At 42.1% G+C, this 23,154-nt stretch overlaps 1 protein-coding gene across 9 annotated transcripts in view; it reads left to right on the top strand.

The window, feature by feature from the left end:
- CIT (citron rho-interacting serine/threonine kinase) overlaps positions 1 to 23,154 on the top strand; it is a 145,718-nt gene that overhangs the window by 25,666 nt on the left and 96,898 nt on the right. For 8 of the 9 annotated variants that reach the window (XM_037156198.2, XM_037156200.2, XM_037156197.2 and 5 more), the window contains 3 exons: positions 283 to 376; positions 7,718 to 7,921; positions 9,532 to 9,685. In XM_037156198.2, coding sequence (XP_037012093.1) covers positions 283 to 376; positions 7,718 to 7,921; positions 9,532 to 9,685 — 452 coding nt within the window. The remainder of the gene's footprint in view (positions 1 to 282; positions 377 to 7,717; positions 7,922 to 9,531; positions 9,686 to 23,154) is intronic. The other variant, XM_037156201.2, reaches the window with a different exon arrangement.

The following is a 23,154-nucleotide window of genomic DNA, read 5'->3' as shown; positions in this document are numbered from 1 at the left end:
GAAGTGTGTTTGTGCATCCTCACTCTATGATGTTTTATGTCTGTCTGAGAATGTTGTGGAACTGGAGTGATGGTCAGAGCAGGAATCACAGGAATCCTCCTCTTCTTCAATTTGTTTTGCAAATTGTGTGCTTGTTACTTACTATATAACCATCTATAGGGAGGTCTGTATAGCGGAATACAGGCACTAAGGTTCTTGGCTGAATCAGCATCCTAGGTTAGTGAGTGCTTGCTGATAGGCATGGGGAAGGCAACACTAATTCATGCCCTGATTTTCGTACAGAGACCTCAAGCCCGAGAACATTCTCATTGATCGAACGGGACACATCAAGCTAGTGGATTTTGGATCAGCTGCTAAAATGAACACAAATAAGACGGTAATGAAATGCAGTAAGATAGTGATCTGTGATCCTCATGAGTTTGGGAAATGCTGGGATAAAGCTGAGTGACATTTTGGAGGCTCTGTCTAGCGGGGTATGCAGTTACTTCTCCAGGGGGCTGATTGGGCATGGGGGTGCAGGGCTGTTCCCCAGACTTACTCGACCTTGGCACCTTTTTATTTTTAGGAACATTCTTATAGTTTGGTTAAAAAGAAAGGCAAATGCTTAGTTTGTTTTTCCCTTCACTTTCCTTGCCTATTATAGATTGTTTTCTGTTACATTATGCTTTTTTTTACCTTAAAATATTTTGATGAAATGTAACTTTATCTCAAACCTTCTATTTTCTATGCAGCAAATTTTAATTAATCATCAGAGAATTTGAACTAAATATCCTTCCTTAAGCATTAAGGACCAGGTGTTCAAAATGTCAATTCTAAGTCCTGGAACTATGGTAAAAATTAAAACATATTTTATGTGCCAATTAGTAAGGCAGGAGGGTAGCTATTGCAATCAAAAGTGAGAATACTTTAGGGACAAGATGACAAAGTAAAAAATATATATATATATTTAAAAAATCTTCTAATAAAGTTTATACATATTAAACTGAATATGGAAGTCAGTTATGCAAAAATGGTAGGTCTAAGAGAAAACCAGTTAGATTTTAAAAGTAATTTCACAACTGAACCACTTGGTGACCTAGACAAGTCCTTATGAATTTGGCTTTTTATTCTTTCCCTAGAAAATACTGATTCTAATAAAAATGCACAAATTAAGAGGTTAGAGAAGCTACTCTTCAGAATAATGCCCCAGCTGTGAGAGTTAAGTCCTTTGTATAAAGGGCACTATGTAAAATTACCTTTTTTCCCCTCAACTTCCTTGGAGGAAAGGTGGGCATTATTTCATATTATGTTGTATAATCTACTCCCTTGATCATTATATTAAGAATCAGATGATAGAACCAAAGCATTTTTTAAAAAATCATGTACAGTTTAGAAATAGGCATGAAAAGTTAGGTATTGCATTTATGGTGAAATAAAGCCCAGAAAAAATGTTAAGGAAAACAAGAGTTTTACAACCTAGGATTAAAAAACTTTTACACTGCATTCATGACTTTAAAAATTCATGCCTTTAGGAATAAATTGAATCACAGGGTCAAATCAAAGAGTCAGCACCACTGACACTTTGGTATGGGACTGTCCTGCATGTCACAGGCTGTTTAAGCTGCATCCCTGGCCTCTGTCCACCAGGTAGATGCCAGTGGCACCTTCCCCCCCCAGTTGTGACAACCCAAAATGTCTCCAGACATTGCCAGATGTCCCCTGGGTGGCAAAATCACCCCTGTTTGCGAACCACTGCAGTGGATTGAGAAGCACTAGAAATCTAGATAATGAGAGCTCGCAATAATGTATCTGCTGTAGGAAAACCTACTTGAGACATCAATGGTTACCTCTCATGCGTCCCCTGTTGGGAACTGGACTGCAACCAAGGCATGTGTCCTGACTGGGAATCGAACCGTGATCTTCTGATTCACAGGAATAACGTATCTGCTGTAGGCAAACCTACTTGAGGACTTTCGCCAAGATGGAGGCGTAGGTGGAAGCACTGCGCCTTCTTGCACAACTAAGTTTAAAAGCAACAAAGTTTTAATAACAAAAATGCATCCAAACCACAGAAAATTGAACTACACGGAAGTCTGACAACAATGAACCTTTCAGCCAAACCGGTAAGAGGGGCAGAGCCAGTAGCAGAGTGGGGTTGGGCAGGAAAGATCCACCGGACTGACCCGGGCGCGTGACCCAGGTGTGCCAGCAGCTGTGGGCGGATCCCAGGTGTGGAGAAGCTGGCGGACCCACTGAGGGCTGATCGCGGTCACACATTCTCGCCCAGATAAACCGGTGAAGGAGCAAAGTGGTGAGACGGACTGCGAAGGCCCCAGTGGCAGGAAGCAGCAGAGGGAACTGCCATTTTCCCTCTCTGACCCCGCCCCCACATACAGCATCACAAACCAGCTACCTGAGTGGCCCTGCCCTGGTAAACACTTAAAGCTCCACTCCTCATACATAACAGGCATGAACAGAACAAAACATGGCTCAAGAACAACTCATTAGCCAATAATCTAAGCGATGAAGAAATGCTTTCAGATGCACAGTTCAAAACTTTCAGATGCACAGTTCAAAACTTTCAGATGCACAGTTCAAAACACTGGTGATCAGGATGCTCACAGAACTGGTTGATTTTAGTCACAAATTAGAGGAACATATGAAGGATAAACTAATTGAAATGAATGGAAACACACAGGAAACCAATAGTAATGGAAAGGAAACTGGGACTCAAATCAAAGGAGTGGACCAGAAGGAGGACAATAATGACCAAACAGAAAAGGATGAAGAAACAAGAATTCAAAAAAATGAGGAGAGACTTAGGAACCTTCAGGACATCTTCAAACATTCCAACATCTGAATTATAGGGGTACCAGAATGGGAAGAGGAACAGCCACGAGTGGAAAACCAATTTGAACAAATAATAAAGGAGAAATTCCCCAATCTGGCAAAGGAAATAGACTTCCAGGAAATCCAGGAAGCTCAGAGAGTCCCAAAGAAGTTGGACCCAAGAAGGAACACACCAAGGCACATCATAATTACATTACCCAAGATTAAAATGAAGAAAATCCTAGAAGCAGCAAGAGCTAAGGGGACAGTCACCTACAAAGGAGTTCCCATCAGACTGTCAGCTCATTTCTCAAAAGACACAGGCAAAAAGAGGCTGGAAAGAAGTATTCCAAGTCATGAAATCCAAAGACCTACAACCAAGATTGCTCTATCCAGCAAAGTTTTCATTTAGAATGGAAGGACAGATAAAGTGTTTCTCAGATAAGATCAAATTCAAGGAGTTCATCATCACCAAGCCCTTATATGAAATATTAAAGGGACTTACCTAAGAAAAAGAAGATAAAAAAGATGAACAGTAAAAGGACAGCAAACTCAGAGTTACTAACAACCACTCCTAAAACAAAAGCAAACTAAGTGGACAGATAGATCAGGAGCAGAACCATAGAAATGAAGCTCACGTGGAGGGTTAGCAACAGGGGAGTGGGAGAAGGAGAATGGGGGAGAAGGTACAGAAAATAAGTAGCATAGACAGTAGGTAGAAAATAGGGGGAAGGGCAAGAATAGTGTGGGAAATACAGAGTCTTAACTTGAGACACGTGGTCAAACTAAAGGGGGGGAATGGTGGGGGAGAGGGTGTGCAGGGTGGAGGGGAATGAAGGGGGGAAATAGAACAACTGTAATGGCATAATCAATAAAATATATTAAAAAAAGAAAAGAAAAGAAAACCTGCTTGAAACGCTAGGTCAGGATCCAGAGTCACTGCTTGGGAATTAAGCTGAAGCCCCGCCTCTGCACCTGCAGTCTCTCCCTTCAGAGCCTCTTGGAGAGAGACAGGGCCCCTTTCCCTTCGTGGTGTCTGTTTTGCAGTGCTTCAAACTGCCCTTTCCACTGCTGCTAATTGTAGCAACCTTCACTCCAGGCAGGGAGCCTCCCGGAGGCACTCAGTTTTATTTGCAGCTCAACAGTCTTAACCCCTGATTATTTTCATCAAGGAGATGTGGTACTCAGTTTTGTACACTCGGGAGTATTCTTGGAGACAGAATAATTTCTCCAGAACATTCTGCTTTTAGGGCTGAGGATGTAAATTCTCAATAGAGAAGGAATTTTCAGCATTGTTTTGAGTGCAAAAGCTCTTTTATTATAGAGGATCAAGAATCCTCTATATTAAGTTTGGATGTAGAATTATGTTTTTTTGGTATTTTTCATCAATGGTGGTAGGTTTAAAATGTGTTTCCTTTAAATAGAATGTTTTATAGGCCTAAAGTAGGTTCTCAATGTTTTTTTGTACTCAAAGTATACTACATAAAGTTGAATCCACATTGACCGAAATTATTATGTTACTCACCCCAAATCAATGAACTCTTTGCCCTACCACTCCCAAATATTATCTATGTATTTTGGATATTTATGAGTCTTAACTTTGTTGTGTTTTCCGTCTCCCATTGTCTTTATTTCAAGCTTCTTAGAATATTGCTTTGGAGTGTTTTTGTTAGGAGATGCGGGGGGACCGTGCTGCCTGTGTTCACTAACAGCTCTGGGTGCTGAGCTCAGATGGACCGTCCACATGCTGTGTGACTTGCTATGTAACTCGCTTCACTTCATTAAAATCTCAAAGAATGGACAGCAGCTAACATTTCCGACCTGTCTCCTTCAGCTCTCAGGAAAACAGTCGTAAGAAGGTTATAAATAAAGGTGATCAATCAGCCCCATTTAGCAGTTGGAAACCCACAGGAGATAGCCCTTTTTGAGATTTGCATAGGAGTGAAAAGGTTTTCTTTTCCTTAAACGGAACAACATAGACTTTTTTTACCCCCTGTTTCTGCAGAGGTGTGTGCCCTGGGCAGCTAGATGGGGAAAAAATAGGTTGAAGCAATTTTGTGTTTAAGCATTTTTATGGGAAGGGGCTTGGAAAGAGGAAGACAGTGGTGTCTTACCTTCTCATCTGCTTTCTGCGTGTAAAAGAATCTGTTAGGTTAGGCCTTCTCTTTCTTTCTTTTAAAAAATTCTTTATCTCTCTAAAATGTCTCCTAGTCATTTCTTGTTTCCTCCTAAACTGGTGTATTTTCTTCCCTGCCAATATAGTGAAAATGAACTTAAAGTTCTTAAAACTTGGGTCTGTCAGGAAGGCTGCATTCCCCTGATATCTCACCCAGAGTAGCTGGTTTGAGTTGCCCCCGGAGGAGAGTGAAAGTATTTTTGCAAAGTTCTTATCAGGATATGTGAGATTACATGTTGAACAGGTTTTAAAATAAATAAATAAAAGATTTTATTTATTTCTTTAGACAGAGGAGAAGGGAGAGAGAAAAAGGGAGGGAAACATCAATGTGTGGTTGCCTCTCACGCATCCTCTACTGGGGACCTGGCACGTAACCCAGGCCTGGGCCCTGCCCGGGGCTCAAACCTGCGACCCTTTGGTTCTCAGGCCGGTACTCAATCCACTGAACCACACCCACCAGGGCTCGAACAGGTTTAATGTGCTCGGAGATCAGCAGCTAATGGAAAGTTAGTAGTCATTAAAAGTCTTTGTCAATTCTTATTAATTACTATAGTAGGAGATGTAGAAAAAGCAAGCTGGAGAGTGTTTTTCTTTAAAATTTTAGAAAATTTACAAAATGGTGCGATACAAATGTATATGATCACATACCTGTTATGGGCAAGACTTAGCTGGGGAGTTATCTGATCTTTGATAAGTCTAATCATGAGTTGAAAATGAGGCATTGACAATTTATACCATTTTCTGGGTCATGCTGAGAGTCAAATTTCTTTCAACTCTTTGGTTGTGAACAAGTAACCAAGACACAAGAGCTACAAAAAAGGGGAACCAAATAGTTTTAAATTGCCCAGTGTGATGGGAAAATAAAACCCAACAATGTGCAAATGATGTGTATTTGAAAATTGTGTATTAATGGTTGTGCAAGGTACTTGAGTATAAAGGGTAAGGAAGCATTTAATCAACTGGGCAGTGCCATTACCAATACCTAGTTCAATTAAGGTATTACAGTGTTTCTTTTTTTATTTTGATATTTAAAAGCTATTTCTTACTGTCATTATTAAGTTTCTTCCCCACCCTCTGTGCCCTCCAAACCCTGCGGTTGCATCCTAACCTTGTGTTGAGCTCATTAACATTTACACACACTTTAAAAGACAGAAGTCTGGGCTCGGCCTGCCCAGTGTCAAGGCTTCCTCTCGACTTAAGCTACTTTCAGTTCCTCAAGCTGAGGGTGTTCTACATATATTTTCTCCTTTCTCTTCCCTTTTGTCCATCAGCATAGACCCGTGGCTTTCTCAGGCGGTGTGGCCATCTAGCTTTCCCAAGTGGGTACTTGCAGTGGACATCCTGTTGCCTGCAGCAATGGATGACTGGTGTCGAGAATAACAGTATCGTACTGCTTTCTGGGTTTACAGTTTGGAAAAACCTATGGCGGGCTCTTGGCAGGTGGTAAAAAGACAGGGAGTATGGAGAATGAGTCTGTCCCGTATCACAGTGGGTCTCTGGACAGAAGAATGGGCAAGATTAGGGTTATAGGCTGAAGGAGCTTGGGTCTTTCTTCTTCACTGGGGAAGGGAGACCTAGAGTCCTCTCTAAACATCTGCTTTCCTCTCAATTCCCAGAGCAAAGCAAAAGTACTTTCTTGATACGAAGCCCAGCATTAAAGACATGTGGCCTTACGTATAAAACCTCTTGGCTTACTCAAAGGCACTTAACATCCGTCGATGAGGAGAGAGTTCTTTTGTGCCATTTGGCTACTAATGTGAGAGAGGCCTTTTTAGTGGGAGGGTCATTGGACACCTGGTCAACACAGGTGTATGATTAACATCAGGCCCTCTCTGTTGCGTGGGCAGAGGGCAGAGGGGTGAGCCTTAGACTTCAAATTTCGTGGCTCAGTAAAACTTGAAAACAATTTTGAAGACCAAAAGCGTTGCCCGCATACTGCCTTGGAAGGGGTGGAGGCGAAGGGCAGAAAACCTGCGTCTGTCATGAGCATCATTTCAAGAAACAAAGGACATTTAAACACTAAACCAGTCAGAAGGACAAATTCTCGGAAAAGAAGGACAGGGCAGTTCTTTAAATGGAATATATTTAGCTTTATAAAAAGACATCCTACGCTGTCCTAATCTTTCTCTGCCAAGGTTAGGTGCTTAGATGCCATTGGATTCAAGGGCCCTGGTGGGGAGGGAACCAAGGAACAGGATTGGGGGGTGAGGAAAGGGAACTCATTAACCTTTGACCTCTAGTGCATGTTTTCATGTCTTGCCCTGTGGGTGTGTCTAGTCAATGTGGATCCCAGATATTTAAACTTGAGATATAACATGCTTGTAATATTTGTTGCCAGCTAGCTGCTAGTTTTTAGGTTGATTGTACAGATTCATCTTTAGGACTTACTATCACTTTACTGTTTTATAACTTAAAGAAGTCCTATCGTATCAGTAATGTGTACCAGGAAAGATATCTTCCATTTCAGGTATATATTCTGTTCTCATTGTACTGTAACCAAAGGGTATGTATATCATCAACGACTCTTTGCCTTTTGCCTTTGGATTATATTATGTCCTTTAAAAAAATTAGTAAGTCATTTGCATTTCCTGACAATGAGCCTCTTGACAGAGGTTCAAGTGCCCGGGAGAACAGTAATCAGTGGCAGATCAGCTGGTGTCAGAACTGCGGCTGTTTGCAGCCTGTCTGAGGATAACTGAGAGTTCGCTGTGTTCGTTTTATTTATGCTTCCAGGTGAGTGCCAAAATCCCGATTGGGACCCCAGATTACATGGCTCCGGAAGTGCTGACAGTGACGAATGGGGACGGAAAAGGTGTCTATAGCCTAGACTGCGACTGGTGGTCCGTGGGGGTTATTGCTTATGAAATGGTTTATGGAAGGACCCCATTCACTGAGGGAACATCAGCCAGAACCTTTAATAACATCATGAATTTCCAGGTAAAGAGCTATTAGTAGATTTTGAAGTGATATTGAGAAATGTCATTTAAAAATGGTGAAATAAACCTTTGTAATGTATAAACCAGCAGTACTGGTAATAACAGTAGCACATACTTATATAGCACTTATTTTGTGCCAAAAGCTGTTCTAAACACTTTACTAATTGTATTTTATTGACTTTCAGCCACCAGTAATTAATCGTAAGCCTATATCATTATTACAGAAGAAAACCTGTTGCCAATTAATCTACAACAGTTGATTGATTATAAATGCATTTTGATTTCAGTACTGTTAAGTGTGAATAAATGTGAGTCTTAGAATTGATGAAATGTAGTTTATTAACTTGGTAAATTCAGATAACCCTGTGAGGTGGATATTACTATTTTCATTTAACAGATGAGGAAATCAAAGCTCAGAGTAGTTAAGTAACTTGCCCAAAGTAACGCAGTCTGGTTTTGTAGCCTATGCTCTTGATATTCTGCAATATACTGCTTCTTAGTACTAATAGCTATCCAATATGATAGAGGACATGAATTAGAAATACAGTAATATATATGAAGTAGAATTTAAAACTATTTTCTAATAACTGACTTTCCACTCTAGTAAGCCCATTTTTTTAAAAAAAGATTCTATTTATTTATTTCTAGAGGGGAAGGGAAGGAGAGAGGGTGAGAAATATCAATGTATGGTTGCCTCTCATGCATCCCCTGCTGGGAACTGGTCTGCAACCCAGTCATGTGCCCTGACTGGGAATAGAACTGCGTTCCTTTGGTTCGCAGGCCCATGCTCAATTCACTGAGCTACACCAGCCAGGGCCCGTTTCTTATAAATATATATTTTTTAGTTTCAACCAAAAGGAAAAAACATATTTCACAGGTTTTTGTATCTTACCCAACTTCATCTTTCTGAAATACTTGGTACATATTTTTAAACTTATAATAAATATCTTATATGCTTAATACATACATATGTTATTTGTTATTCTTGAGTCTCCCCTTAAGTTAAAGTTTCCCCTCAGATGATTCTTGGGGCTGGTTCATTTTCTTCATTTTAATCCATTCATTTAGCAACGAGTGGATTGCACTGGGCATTGTCAGGTACCTGTACCAGGTTTACAATGATGAGCAAGAAGGAGAAGGAGCTCTCTGCCGCCTTCATCATCGCACAGATCAGAATGCACTGTGTGTGTGCGAAAGCAGAGAACAGGGAGGACTCAGGAGGGAGTAATAGGGTGCAAGAGGTAGGCAGGGAAGAAGGGCTCGGGTTAGCGAGGGTGTTCTGGGCAGACAGAACAGTGCGGTTTGTTCTGGAAGCCCTAAATAGCTCATCATCGTTGGACAGCAAAGAGCGAGATGGGGAGTGTAGCTAGATGAAATGGGAGAGGAGCAGGGGTCAAGTCGTGCACAATGTTGAACCCTTGCAAAGGAACCAGGCCTATTGATGTGAGCAGGCCCTTTATTTTGGGAGCGTGCCTTTGGTCCAAAGGGATAAGGGCGCAAAACTTCCTTCTTTAGAAATAGAAAAAAAAATATGTGAGTGATACTTTCTTAACTTTAGGACATGTGAAGCTGAATTTGCTAAGGAAATAATTATTTTATTTTTTGGAATAGCGCTTTTTGAAGTTTCCAGATGACCCCAAAGTCAGCAGTGAATTAGTGGATCTGATTCAAAGTTTGTTGTGTGGCCAGAAAGAGAGACTGAAGTTTGAAGGCCTTTGTTGCCATCCTTTTTTCTCAAAAATTGACTGGAATAACATTCGTAACTGTAAGTAGAGCCGTGTTTCTTCAATTCCGGTGTTGGGATTAAGAGACACTTGAGAGTGATCTGAAATTATTGTGGGCCACAGAAGCTGGTATCAATTGTAAAAATAAGGGCTTTAATTATCTGCAGGCTAGAAGAGGCTAATGATGTAGTGTAGCGGTCTTGGAGTGATAATTCCACTTTAAAATTGTTTGCATAGAACTGGGTCATTTATCAAACTGTGTTGGTGTGCCCTTAGAATATTATCTCTCAGTAAGTTAGAGAGATGGAGTTCGGAGGTGATTTGACAGTTTGGTTTGACAGTTTCTTCCCGGAGGAGAAGTGGGCCCAGGTATTTCATTTCCAGGTTAGGAAAAAGATTCAGAGATCTGGCAAAGTGCCCAGGTCACTCTGCCGAGAACCTGCACGAGAACCATGAATGCCTTGTGTTCATTTGTTTCCCTCTAAGATTTTTGTCCTTGCTCAGAAGCATGTAAAATCTTCATACAGTGGATTCATTCATACATCGCTTTGTAGTCAATTAGTGCCACAAAGACCTGATTCGTTAAACACAAAGACCTGATGTATTGTCAACAAAACCAAAATGCTTGTAGTTTTACAAATCGGTAATTTTTTGAACTTTCGTTCATTCTATTCTTGACCGTGTTGTTGATTGAGTGCTCTGGTGACCAGACCCAGTGATTAGCATAGTTCGGAGCCAGTAGGAAAGCAATCGACCTGTTTGAGCTGTGTGTTTTGCTTTTGCTGATGAGGGAAGTGGGAAAATGGATCCTTTCTAGGAGTCAAAGTGAGGCTTCTGGTTGGAACCACGTTGTTGTTATCGCAGCTCGCACCTTCAGCTGGAGTATGTGAGCCGGGTTGAAATCCAGTATTGTCAAGTTGAAAGCCAAGGTGATGGTTTCTCTAACCTCCTGACAAAGTATTTCAGTAGGCTGAATTTCCATAAGTCTGTTCTTGGGAACTTTTTTCTTCGAGTAGCCACATTGTTTATATTTTTCTAATCTTTGAGCATCAATCCCCCCGGACTTCCAAGATTCCAAGTTTCTAATTAGCAATATATTTTCAGTGCAGTCTATTTTGCTTTTAGAAAGGCTTGATAAATTTTCTTTTAGTTGCTGTTCAAATACTTAATCTTTTCTTGCCTTGTCTTTTTATCTCTGTAATATTTTTGAATAAGCAGCTAATTTTTTATGCATGCACTTACCCATTATTCCTAACAACATATCTCAGGTAAGTCAGTGAATGGTGATTAATCACCTGAGTAAGTTTATTTTGTGCTTTGGTAAATCTTGACTGTTTAGTATTGTGTCAGAATTCTCTGATTTTGTTCTAATCTTTTCCTTTCAGGCTGTTTATAGTTTTGGGCTTAATGAGTTTAGAAGGAAGTGTAACCCCTGTTCTGTAAATTATATATTCCCCATGGAGGGAACTCACCAGTGTAGAATGGGGCCCGTGATATTTATCATGAGGCCCGTTTTTGAAGGTCATGGTCATCTTTGGGATGACCCTGTGATGGATTACTGATAGTCTCGGTCATCTTAACACTTCTTGCTTCTACACTTGACTCACCAGGCCTTCTGTGGTCATCTTAGTTTTTCCTTATGTTTTACACGTGTTCTCCCTCCCTCCCTCCCCCTGTCCCCTGAATTTGTATAAGGGAATTCTCATCCAACTGAATCCTGACTATTTAAAAAATTATTTTTAAAAGTAAAAATTGTGTATATTTAAGGTATACAGCATGATGATTTGATATATGTATATATGTATATATGTAATTAATAATATATCCATCTCCTCACATGGTTAACTTTTTTCTTTTATTAAAAAATTATTTGTATTTAAAAAAATTTCTATTTATTTATTTTTAGAGAGAGAGAGGAAGGGAGGGAGAAAGGGAGAGAAACATCAGTGTGTGCTTGTTTCTCACGTGGCCCCCACTGGGGGACCTGGCCTGCAACCCAGGCCTGTGCCCTGACTGGGAATTGAACCAGCAACTCTTTGGTTTGCAGCCCGCGCTCAGTCCACTGGGCTACACCAGCCAGGGCCTAATTATTTGTATTTTTAAAGACACCCATATATGTCCCAACAAGTACCATCACTAATTTTGACATAACTAAGACTATGTCAAGATCAAAAGATGTATGATTTGAGAATAAAGCAAATATTAAAGCCAGAAAAAAATTATTATTTGTTTTAGAGAGAGGGGAAGGGAGGGAGATAGAGGGAAAGGAACATTTACGTGGGAGACAAACACTGGTTGGCTGCCTCTCGCATGCACCCTGAGTGGGGACCGAGCATGCAACCTGGGCTTGTGCCTTGACCCGGAATCGAGCCAGCATCTGTTTGCTTTGCAGGATGACACCCAACCCACTGAGCCAACCCATCAGGGCTTACCTTTTTTGTTGTTGTTGTTGTGAGAGCACCTGAAATCTACTTTCTTAACAGTTTCCAGAATTCAGGGTCGTGTCTTTAACGACAGTCATTATGCCGTGTCCTTTGACCAGCAGCGCCCCTCTCCCGGTCTCCATCCCTGGTGACCAATGAATGCTCTGTTCTCTGCTTCTGTGCATTTGACTTTTTACATTTTTTTAAATCCTCACCTGAGGTTATGTTTATTCATTTTAGAGAGAGATGAAGGGTGTGGGGGACAGAGAGAGAAAGAGGGAGAAAGATATCAGTGCGAGAGAGAAACATCCATTGGTTGCCTCTCGTACGCACCCTGACGGGGCACCGAACCTGCCCTGCCCAGGAACTACCCAGCGACCTTTCACTTTGTGGGATGATGCTCGACCCTCTGAGCCATACTGGTCAGGGAAAAATATGTTTGCTTTAAAAAATTTAATGAAGACATATGGCCAGTAGCTCTCATAGTCTTAGGGGATATGCAGGTGGATATTGATGTGTCTCTTGAGGGCTGTTCTGTTTTTAGAGAGTAAGTCACTGACAGGAGAAAATAGACTAAAGAGAGCTAAATGCTTATCAATTAGAATTATAGGATTCCCTCTCTCTAGTCTGAATTTAGAAGCTACATCCACAGATGTGAAACATATGTAGTATTTTACTTTATTCCAAGATATATTGAAACTTCTTATTTTAGCTATAATTGCTGAATTAAAAGGATAAAAATAAAAATGTAGACATCTGGGTGACAGGAATATCAGGGTAAGGAAATAAAGTCAGAGCTAAAGGTGAAAACAAACATCTTCCTGTCAAGTTGCTAGAAGACAGATTTGGGGCCGTCAGCCTTCCAGTGGCCAAAGCAACACAGAAAATGAACAGCTGCAGAAGCCTCCGTCCCACGAGGAAGAAATGCAGAATGGTTTGCTCAGAAAAGACTTGAGGACTTTCATCACTGGGTTCTCCCTGAGTGAGGCGGCCCCTGGTGACCTGGTGGGCCACGACCCTCCGGCGTGTGCCCTGGAGACTGCCCGCGACTCTTCCTGCGGTGCTCTCAGCGCTTTAGAGTTCAGTTCGGTGCTAAGTGCCGAAAATTAGAGCCTTCCCTGGGGGAAGATGGGAAACAGGAAGTAGGTTTGCAGAGAAAGCCCATACGTGGGAGTCCACAGCCCTTCAGTTCTCACTTGCCAGAAAACCTTCCACAACCAAGCAGTCATGGGAATGATTTGGCCAAAGATTCACAATTACATTAAACATCTGGGGCTACATTCAGGAGCCAACTTTCCCGTCAGTTCTGTGAAGTGTGGTGATTGCATTTAGGTACATATTCGGAGGGGATGTTCGGATAGAATGAAAGAGGGAGGTTGGCCGGAGTCAGAAAATAGATGAAAGCCTGGGACGAAGAATAGGAGGTCCAGGTTGTTCCAGCCCGAGGGTTTGGGAATAATCCTCAGTGTCCCACTTAAGAGAAAATAAGCGTGGCCGGCTCTGCTGATCCCTGGTGATAGGAGGAAAAGGTATAGTGCCGACCCGACTCTTTGGGTTCTAAGACCCACCCTTCCTGTCCCTCAAAATTCTCACTAACAATGGACACAGAATTGACAGCCAGACAAGGACCAGATTTGGCAAGACAAGTGCTCAGTAGCCTTCGATGCAGTGGTCTGTTGAATTCACCTGTCCTACCGAACAAACAGTGGCGGGCCTTCCCTTGTGGGCAGGGAGGCTGCCATAGCGGGCCTGGTGGATACCAGGAGGACAAGAGTGGTCACTTGAGTGCTGCCATGTCTGGACACAGGCAGTAGAACAGGGTGTGTGAAGCCTGGTTCTTGCTCTCCCAGCACAGTAACACTGTATTCCAATAAAACAGTCCAGTGAATGTCCAGCTCCTCCCTCCTTCGGGTTGGAGTGAGTTAAAGGGTGAGACTGTGTGTTTATTCAACATAAACTTGGGGTGAAGGACCCTGGATGGAAGCTCCTTAGACCAGGAAAGGATTGGGGACAAAACACCCTCCCTGCCCAGTGGTTAGAGATAGCTTTAGTAAGGAATAATAGATGTGCAATAAATATATGTATTTTAAGTGTTTAAGTTTGGCATTTGTATACCCGATGAAACCATCACCACACTGAAGATACTGAACATATCCATCACCCCTGGAAGTTTCTTCTTGCCCCTTCGTAACCCTTCTCTACCACCCTCCCCCTTCCTTCCCTTCTCCCCAGGTCACGGACACTGCTAACACCCTACGACATACGTGAGAACCCCCCACAACAAAGCGTTCTCCAATTCTAAATGTCAGCGGTGCCACAGCCGAGAAGCCCTGAGCTAGAGATACCTCCCGCAGTAATTACGGGTGGCACGATATGATCTCTGGGGTTTGCTTTTAATAATCAACAAGCTGCTAACAAGATAGGGAGGGAGGGAGATGAAACGAGAATGGGAGTTGCTAGTTGTGGAAGCTGTGTGATGGGCACACGGGGATTCCGTTTTCTGCCTTACACTAATTTTGTGTATGTGAAAGTCTTCACAGTAAAAATTTAAAAATAAATGTGAAAAATATTGGAGGTAAAGGTACTACAGAATCTTGATGGCAGCAGAGTAAATCTAATCTGATGTGTTCTTGGGTATAAGTAATTGGGTGGGGAGGTGATTCAGGGAAAGTTTTTGGGGTCCAGGGTGAGCAGGTTCTGGGGAAGCCAGTGAATCAGTTCATGTGCTATTGTTTTAAGTGTGGTCTGGGGGCTTCCATCCGGGCCCCCGACTGGCTAGATATAGACCCAACTTTGCGGAGAAATGCAGTCACGCCTAGTTGCAATTGGGAAAGATTGTCTTTTGGGTGTTTTCTAGTCTATGTGGCTGTTTCCCAGGTCACTGAGTACCTACACTGAGAGGGAAGGGAAAAACAAAAGCAGAACTAAGCTGTTTGAAATCCGGTTAAAGTGCCATCCAGAAATGAGAGAGAGCGTCTCTAAAAGTACAATTCTGTGGAAAAAGAGGTTGTTAGCCAAGAACTCGATATTAAGTAGCCTAGTAGGAGCACAGCTTTTGCGAAAGGTGAGGTTCAGATAAAGTACACAACTCCATCGAGATCTCTTAACAGCCACCAGAGAGGAAGCTACTTAGCTGTTGGCAGCCAGACCCTAGCATCCTTGAGATGGCTTGATTGAAGCATACTTTAGTCACTCAAACTTCCTTATTCATTTACTTTGAAGGTACATTGTAAAAAATTAATCACCAGCCAAATCAACATTACCCTAAAGTCTTTTTATGACTTGGGAAGCAAAGGGATGGGGTAACTTAATTTACTCAATTCTATTGAGAACTGCATCTGATTTATCTTCTGTTTGAATTTCTTATACAATGTGTTATTTGGATGAGTTATATCTGATCACTTCCTACCTGGAGGGAAGAAAATAGGGGATTTGTCTGACACTTTAAGGAATATAACCTGTTCTCATGGGCAAATTACTTACGTATATTAGTAACTAGCTCCATTTACCTATCCCCTAACTTACTGTCTTGGTTCATGCTCATGAGACTTCTCATACTGGATTATCTTGCTCTTCTTTCTATTGTAATGCCCCTCTTTTTTTTTTGGAGGTGTTCCCATCAACAACAAGGAGTTGGTCACTGATATTTTTCAAGGGGTAACAAGTGATGCTCTTGTATCAGTTGTTACATTTGGCCACTTCTTTCTGTAGCCTGTCTCCTATCAGCCCACATCCTCTCTGTTTCGGTTATCACCTCCTGAATATGGAATTTGTCGTGCTGACTGCTGTTGGCTTGTCCTTGAGAGGTGTCTAGCACTGACCTCCTGCAGCCATCACTTCTGAAACGGTCCTATCAGTCTCAGGAACTGAGGCCGATCCCCCACTCTGAAACTCTAATAATCCCTTTCGTTATTCCAGTCCAGGATTCCCCCCTTTTCGAGGTTCAGCCGCGATTTCACTTTCACTTACTTTGCAGCCTCATTACCCACAGCCTCTTGGGCTGCTGTTCTGTGGCTTTTCTAAAGTAGCACTCTGCCGCACTTCAGCCCACGAAGATACCTTTTAACCAGCTCTTGAAATTCACTCACCTCCATGACATTTTCCTGCAGGAACAAGTAAAACTCACTGCATCCGCATCAGCGAAACTTACCATCACTGTTTATGTGTTCGCTACTTTTCACATCTACATCTTGACCTCTGAATGACATAAATAGCTTCCACTTACATTGCAGTTCTGTGTTTTGTTTTGTAAGGATTTTATTTTTTAAGAGAGGGGAAAGGAGGGAGAAAAAGAGGGAGAGAAACACCCGTGTGTGTGATTGCCTCTCACACGCCCCCTGCTGGGGACCTGGCCTGCAACCCAGGCATGCGCTGTGACTGGGAATTGAACCGGTGACCCTTTGATTCTCAGGCAGACGAATTGTCCACTGAGCCACACGAGCCAGGGCAGCAGTTCTGTGTTTTTAACATGGGTAAATGCGATCACGTTAGTGCCTCAGATTTCAAGGGACTGGAAGATAGCTAATTTTTTTGTAGTCTTTTAGGTTTGAACAGAGCAACTAATTAGTCAGTTAAATATTGTTTTGTTCTTTTTTTAAAGGTGCAGGACATCATGGTAGGTAGAATGAAGTTGAAAATGTTTTTGATTTAGTGTTAACTGAATGCCCACTGTGTTCCAGGCACAGTCCTAATTCGTTACATTTATTTATGTGCCTTTGTCTTTTACGACACTGTGTTGGCTGTTACTCATCTTCTGCCCTGTCGCACACAACTCAGCACCGATGTTTGTAACCCAAATGATGATTAAAAGTCATAGGGGTTTTATATCTAGGCTCAGGTGATATTATTTATATACTTATTTATGGGTTTTTAAATATTTATTTATATATTTTGTGGATGTCAATTGTTCACGACTAAATTGGTACTCTGAGTTCCCTGTAGTGGTGTATGGCTTGAAATAACCCATTAGGTCTAAGAAATGACCCCGCCTTCAAGGCTCTTGTTATTCATTCATTTTTTGAGGACTGGACGTGAAACATGGAGTGAGGACAGGCAGGCCCTGGTCCGGGGGTGAGGTGTGGGACGGTGAACGCAGCAGCGCCTTTGCCCCCTGCGGAGCTTGCCTTCCAGTGGGGAAAGTGGACGATGGACCTCATAACAAAATTAGAAAGTCTTTGTGTTTTTAATATTAATGTCTGTCTGGTATACTGAACAGCTCAAGGCAGGAATCAGGTAACTGGAGCTCCATGAGGCAAGTTAGAAAGAAGTGGGCCAAAGGACGAATCCACTTGGTTCTCCTCTCTTTGTTTTTTTTTTTTTAATATATTTTTATTTTATTTATTTATTTATTTTTAGAGAGGAAGGGAAGGAGAGAAATATCAATGTGTGGTTGCCTCTTGTGAGTCCCCTGCTGGGAACTGGCCTGCAACCCAGGCATGTGCCCTGACTGGGGATCGAACCGCGATCGTGTGGTTCGCAGACCCGCACTCAATCCATTGAGCTACACCAGCCAGGGTTCCTCTCTTTGTTTTTACTTTTTGAGTATTTTTTTAAAGTTTGTTTATTTTATTTTATTTTACTGATTATGCCATTACATTTGTTCTATTTCCTCCTCCGTTCCCCTCTACCCTGCACACCCCTCCCCCACCCCCCTTTAGTTCATGAACACTGGTCTCAAGTTCTTTAGATTCTGTATTTCCCCTACTATTCTTACCCTCCCCCCTATCTATTTTCTATGCACTGTCTATGCTACTTATTTTCTGTACCTTCTCCCCCTTCTCCTTCTCCCACTCCCCTGTTGCTCATCCTCCATGAGATCTTCATTTCTATGGTTCACTCCTGATCTAGCTGTCCTCTTACTTTGCTTTTGTTTTAGGTGTGGTTGTTGATAACTGTGTTTGCTGTCCTTTCACTGTTCATCTTTTTTATCTTCTCTTTCTTAGGTAAGGCCCTTTAACATTCCATATAATAAGGGCTTGGTGATGATGAACTCCTTGAATTTGATCTTATCTGAGAAGCACTTTATCTGTCCTTCCATTCTAAATGAAAACTTTGCTGGATAGAGCAATCTTGGATGTAGGTCTTTGGATTTCATGAGTTGGAATACTTCTTTCCAGCCCCTTCTTGCCTGTAAGGTCTCTTTTGAGAAATCCACTGACAGTCTGATGGGAACTCCTTTGTAGGTGACTGTCCCCTTATCTCTTGCTGCTTCTAGGATTCTCTCCTTCATTCGAATCTTGGCTAATGTAATGATGATGTGCCTTGGTGTGTTTCTTCTTGGGTCCAACTTCTTTGGGACTCTCTGAGCTTCCTGGATTTCCTGGAAGTCTATTTCCTTTGCCAGAATGGGGAAATTCTCCTTTATTATTTGTTCAAATAAGGTTTCCACTCGTGACTGTTCCTCTTCCCCTTCTGGTACCCCTATAATTCGGATGTTGGACCATTTAAAGATGTCCTGGAGGTTCCTAAGCCTCTCCTCATTGTTTTGAATTCTTGTTTCTTCATTCTTTTCTGTTTGGTCATTTTTTCCTTCCTTCTGGTCTGCTCCCTTGTTTTGAGTCCCAGTTTCCTTTCCATTACTATTGGTTTTCTGTGCATTACCATTCATTTCAATTAGTTTCGCCTTCATATGTTCCTCTAATTTGTGACTAAAATCAACCAGTTCTGTGAGCATCCTGATCACCAGCGTTTTGAACTGTGCATCTGAATGTTTGGCTATTTCTTCATTGCTTAGATTTATCAGCTCTGGGGGTCTGAGTTGTTCTTGAGCCATGTTTTGATCTGTTCATGCCTGTTATGTATGAGGAGAGGCACCTTAGGTGTTTACCAGGGCGGGGCCACCCAGGTAGCTGGTTTGTGATGCTGTATGTGGGGGCGGGGTCAGAGCGGGAGCAATGGTGGTCCTCTCTGCTCACTCAGTCCGTCCTATCGCTTGCTCCCGCCTGCTTATCTGAGCACTAATGTGTGAGGCTGCCCTGTACTGGCCACCAGGGCCTGCGCGATCTGTCTCAACGTTCACCTCTTCACTGGTTTATCTGTGTGCAAATGCGAGACCGACTGCAGACAGCCAGCAGCGCCTCTTCCCTGGGTTCCACCCATAGCTAGCCTGCACCTGGGATCTGCACCCTCAGCTGCCTGTGCACCGCCCGGGTTGGGGGATCTTTTTTGCCCGACTGGTTCCACTGCCAGCTTCGCCCCTCTCACCAGTTTAGCTGAGCGGTTCTCGTTGTTTTCGGACTCCATATTCGATTTTCTGTGTGGTTTGGTTGCGTTTATTGTTGTTAGAACTTTGTTGTTTTTAGATTTGGTTGTGCGAGGAAGCAAAGTGTTCCCACCTACGCCTCCATCTTGGCGGAAGTTCCCCTTTTTGAGTATTTTTGAAGGCAATAAAAATTTTGTGTCTCAAAGCTTGTATGTAATAAATGTCAGGATTCAAAAAAAAAAAAGAGAAGTTATAGAGGAGAGATTAACTATAGCTCTTAAAATAGCTCTTTGTTTCTGAAAGCCTTGTTTTGCCATCTATCTTATATATAACTGGTGGGGGAAAAAAAAACCCCTCCCTAACTTATGTGGATAAACTGCTGCCACTAAGGAGAACGTACCCTGATATGACCTCCAGCAAGGCTGATTTATTTAAAAATACATAGGGAAAGATTTTTTTTCCTATTTTTTGGAGTGGTTTTTGCCAATGAAAAGTAGATTTTTTTGTTTAGATTTTATTTATTTATCTTTAGAGGGGAAGGGAAGCAGAAAGGTAGAGAAATATCAATGTATCGTTGCCTCGTGTGCGTCCCCTGCTGGGAATTGGCCTACAACCCAGGCACGTGCCCTGACTGGGAATCAAACTGCGATCCTTTGGTTCGCAGGCCCACGCTCAATCCACTGAGCTACACCAGCCAGGGCTGAATAGTAGTAGATCTTACTACATGGCTTGTTACTTGTCAGTATATGTGGGGGAGAAATGATGATTTTGTAATACTATATCAGAAAATATTAATATAGGTACTCATTCACATATTTTTCAGACAGAACAATGTCCACTTTTAAAGCCTCTTTATTTAACTCATACTTCAAGTAACTTCTTCATGGCCTGCATTATGTTAGGTGCTCTCTTGTAAGAGGTATTTTCTAGTCACTTAATTACATATCTGGTCAGTAAATATTTATTGAGCACCTACTATGTTCTGAGATGCAATGTGTGCCTCCATCAACATAGACACTGACCCAATGATTTCAATGACCTACTAATGCCTTTTTTAAAGCAAAAAAATGTTAGTTTATGAGAATCAAAAAAAGACCATTTTTCCATAAGGTAGAAGAAGGAGGAGAATTAGTCCTCCAATACAGATTCAGTCACATATTTGGTGGTCTTTATAGACTTGACCAAATTTTACATAATCTTTTAAAAATACGGCACCTGAATATCGAGCAAGTTCTCTCCTCTCTCTTTCTGGTGCTCCAATTAGATTTGTATCGAACCTTCTCATTCTTCGGCCCTTGACCTCTCATGTCTTCGCTTTGTCTCTGTGTGTTGCATTCTGTACGAGCATGTTTCTGATCACAGCGTGCTCCTGAGTCTCCTGCATTTCCTGTTAGAATGCAGGCTCTGATTCCCTGGGTGTGGGGCAGGCCCGAGACTCTGCGTTTCTCAGTAACTCCCGGGCAATGCCGATGCTGCCGGTCTGCAGATGACACTGTGAGAAGCACGGATCTGTGATTTCTTCAGATCTGGCTGCCGGCTCACTGATTTTCTCTTCCGTTGGGTCTAATTTTTTATTTAATGCGTCCAATGGATTTTTAACTTTAAGTTCAGTCATAATACTTTTCACTTTTAAAAGTTCCACTTGGTTCCTTTCAAATGCGTGTGGTCCTTTTTCAGAGTATTTTGTTCTTTTATTAGAATTTCTGTTCACTTATACCTTGATAGTAAGTCACACTTTTTCAGTGGTTCATTTGAGGTGGTTCTTTTATCTGTATTTTTTGGAGGGCAAATTTTCTCTCTCTCTCTCTTTTTTTTTGTATCTGTTGGTGCTCCTTCCTGGTAGTTCAGACAGTCTCTTTTTCCTTGCTCTGTGGAGCTGTTGGTTTTTACTTTTTTATTGGGAACTCATTTTCAGTAGGGATTGTGTGTGTGTGTGTGTGTGTGTGTGTGTGTGTCCTGGGTTGTAAAAGTGTCCCTCTAAGTTATTCTTTCCTTGCGAAGGTCGGTGCCCTAAGTACTCAGTGATCCTGGACCAGTACTGATGCCAATTTCTTGCCTTGTGGTTCCCACACCATGCAGGATACTGTAAATGCAGACACTCTACCTGGGATTACAGTTTTAATAGCCACACTGTTTCTTTCCCCCTGAAGGGCTCTGGTCAGGGGTGAGCATCTTCATCACTTTCTGGTGGGGACACAATTTCCAGTTCCCTCATTAGCTCTCTTCCCTGACCAAATGTGATTCTTTTCCGAGTTGACTGTTGTACTCAACAGATTACCTCTCTGGAGCTTTATAACCCTAGTTTTTAATCTGTCCTGTGAATATCTCACTTGTTATCAGATGGTATATTTCATGTTGACTTCTTTTTATTGAAGACTGTCTGGCCCTTTTTTCTAATCTTGACCACGTAGATTAACTTTGAGCATGATGAAGTTTTAAAGAGGAATCTTACTTTATAGTATGGAATCACTAATTCTAAATCATACTTACTTCACAAAGGGTGGCTTCTACCCCTGTATTAATCATACTCCTCACTCAGAAGTGGTATTCTATCTTAGTCTTCTAAAGATAGATTAGTATATATTGGAAAGGGAGTGAAACCTCTCTTATGAATTAAATGACATAATATGATTAACACAAATAGCCATAGGAGTGTGTCGGTGACGTGTGCAGGAAGGAGGAATATTCAGTTTAGACCGTATCTCACCAGACTTCAGTACACACAGTCTCCATGATAAATATGTATCTCATGGGAGCAATAACAGTAATAGCAGGCAGTCTTGGTGGAGTGTTCATGCTGAGAACTGTGCGAGCATTTTACATGGATTTTTTTTTTTTTTTACCTAAACCTCCCAAGAGCCCTCTGAGAAAGTTATCTCTGTATTGAAAATGAGGCTCAGAGAGGTCAAGTGACTTTCCCAAGGTCACAGAGCTGTTAAGGGGTAGAGCTTGAATTCACTCAGGTTGCAAAGTATGTCCCATTAACTGCAATGATTCCATATTATTATCCTCTGCAAATCTCTCTTCATACAGTTCTTCAATCTTTATCTGGGTTTCCTGATTTTAGAATGGAAAACTTTTTGATTCTTATGAAACATAATTATTAAAAAACATTGGTTTTTTTTTTTTTTTTTTTTTTTTGCTTAAAAAAGGTATCGGTATTGGGTAATTGAAATCAGACTGGACTTGAGGCTGTGTTGACGGAAGTACACATGGAAAGTAGGCTGAAACCTTCCATGTAATTTTTCTTTCCATCAGCTAATTTTTAAAGTGTTAAGCAAGTAGATTCCAGTACTAACAGGGAAGACTTCAACTCTCTTGAGAGCGTGGAGGTGTTACGTGATTTTCTGGCTGTGCACGTTTTACATGTTCAATCTCCCACCTCACCTCAATGCACCTGAGACTCTGAGATTGCTCTTTTGTGCCTTCTGGTAGCAGCCAGACTCTTTCATTCTGGCTTCATCTCCTCCCCCCTCCACATCCCTTCACCACCCCATTTACTTCCCAGTGTTGCTTCCGATTTACTTGTCCTCGGGGGAACTTTGGAAACAGCCAGAAGCTTTCAAGCCCGTGAGTGGAAAAACAGACTGCTCAGACCTGGCACACAGCTTGGTCCAGGAAACAAGGAGTTAAAAAAGAAGTCTGGACTGTGAAGGGCTGTGACAACTGTCCTAGGGGGCGCTGTAGCAAGCTCCGGCAGTGACTCATGCTGCTCTGTCACTCAGATCAGCATTGGCCCCTGCCACGCAGTTGGCCAGGTGGGGTCACAGCCACAGTGGAGCATGCACAGAGTGGGGAGCATGAAGCCTGCACTGCGGGGGATGTGATACCCAGCTCACCAACTCGCTGGCCGGGCTGCCACAGATGCTTCAGCCTGCAGCCATGG

Source organism: Artibeus jamaicensis, unplaced genomic scaffold, assembly GCF_021234435.1.
Source record: "Artibeus jamaicensis isolate MK-2021 breed Jamaican fruit bat unplaced genomic scaffold, CSHL_Jam_final contig_525, whole genome shotgun sequence".
Lineage (NCBI taxonomy): Eukaryota > Metazoa > Chordata > Mammalia > Chiroptera > Phyllostomidae > Artibeus > Artibeus jamaicensis.
Note: the sequence above shows the minus strand (reverse complement) of the source record. Positions and strands in the feature narration are given on the sequence as shown.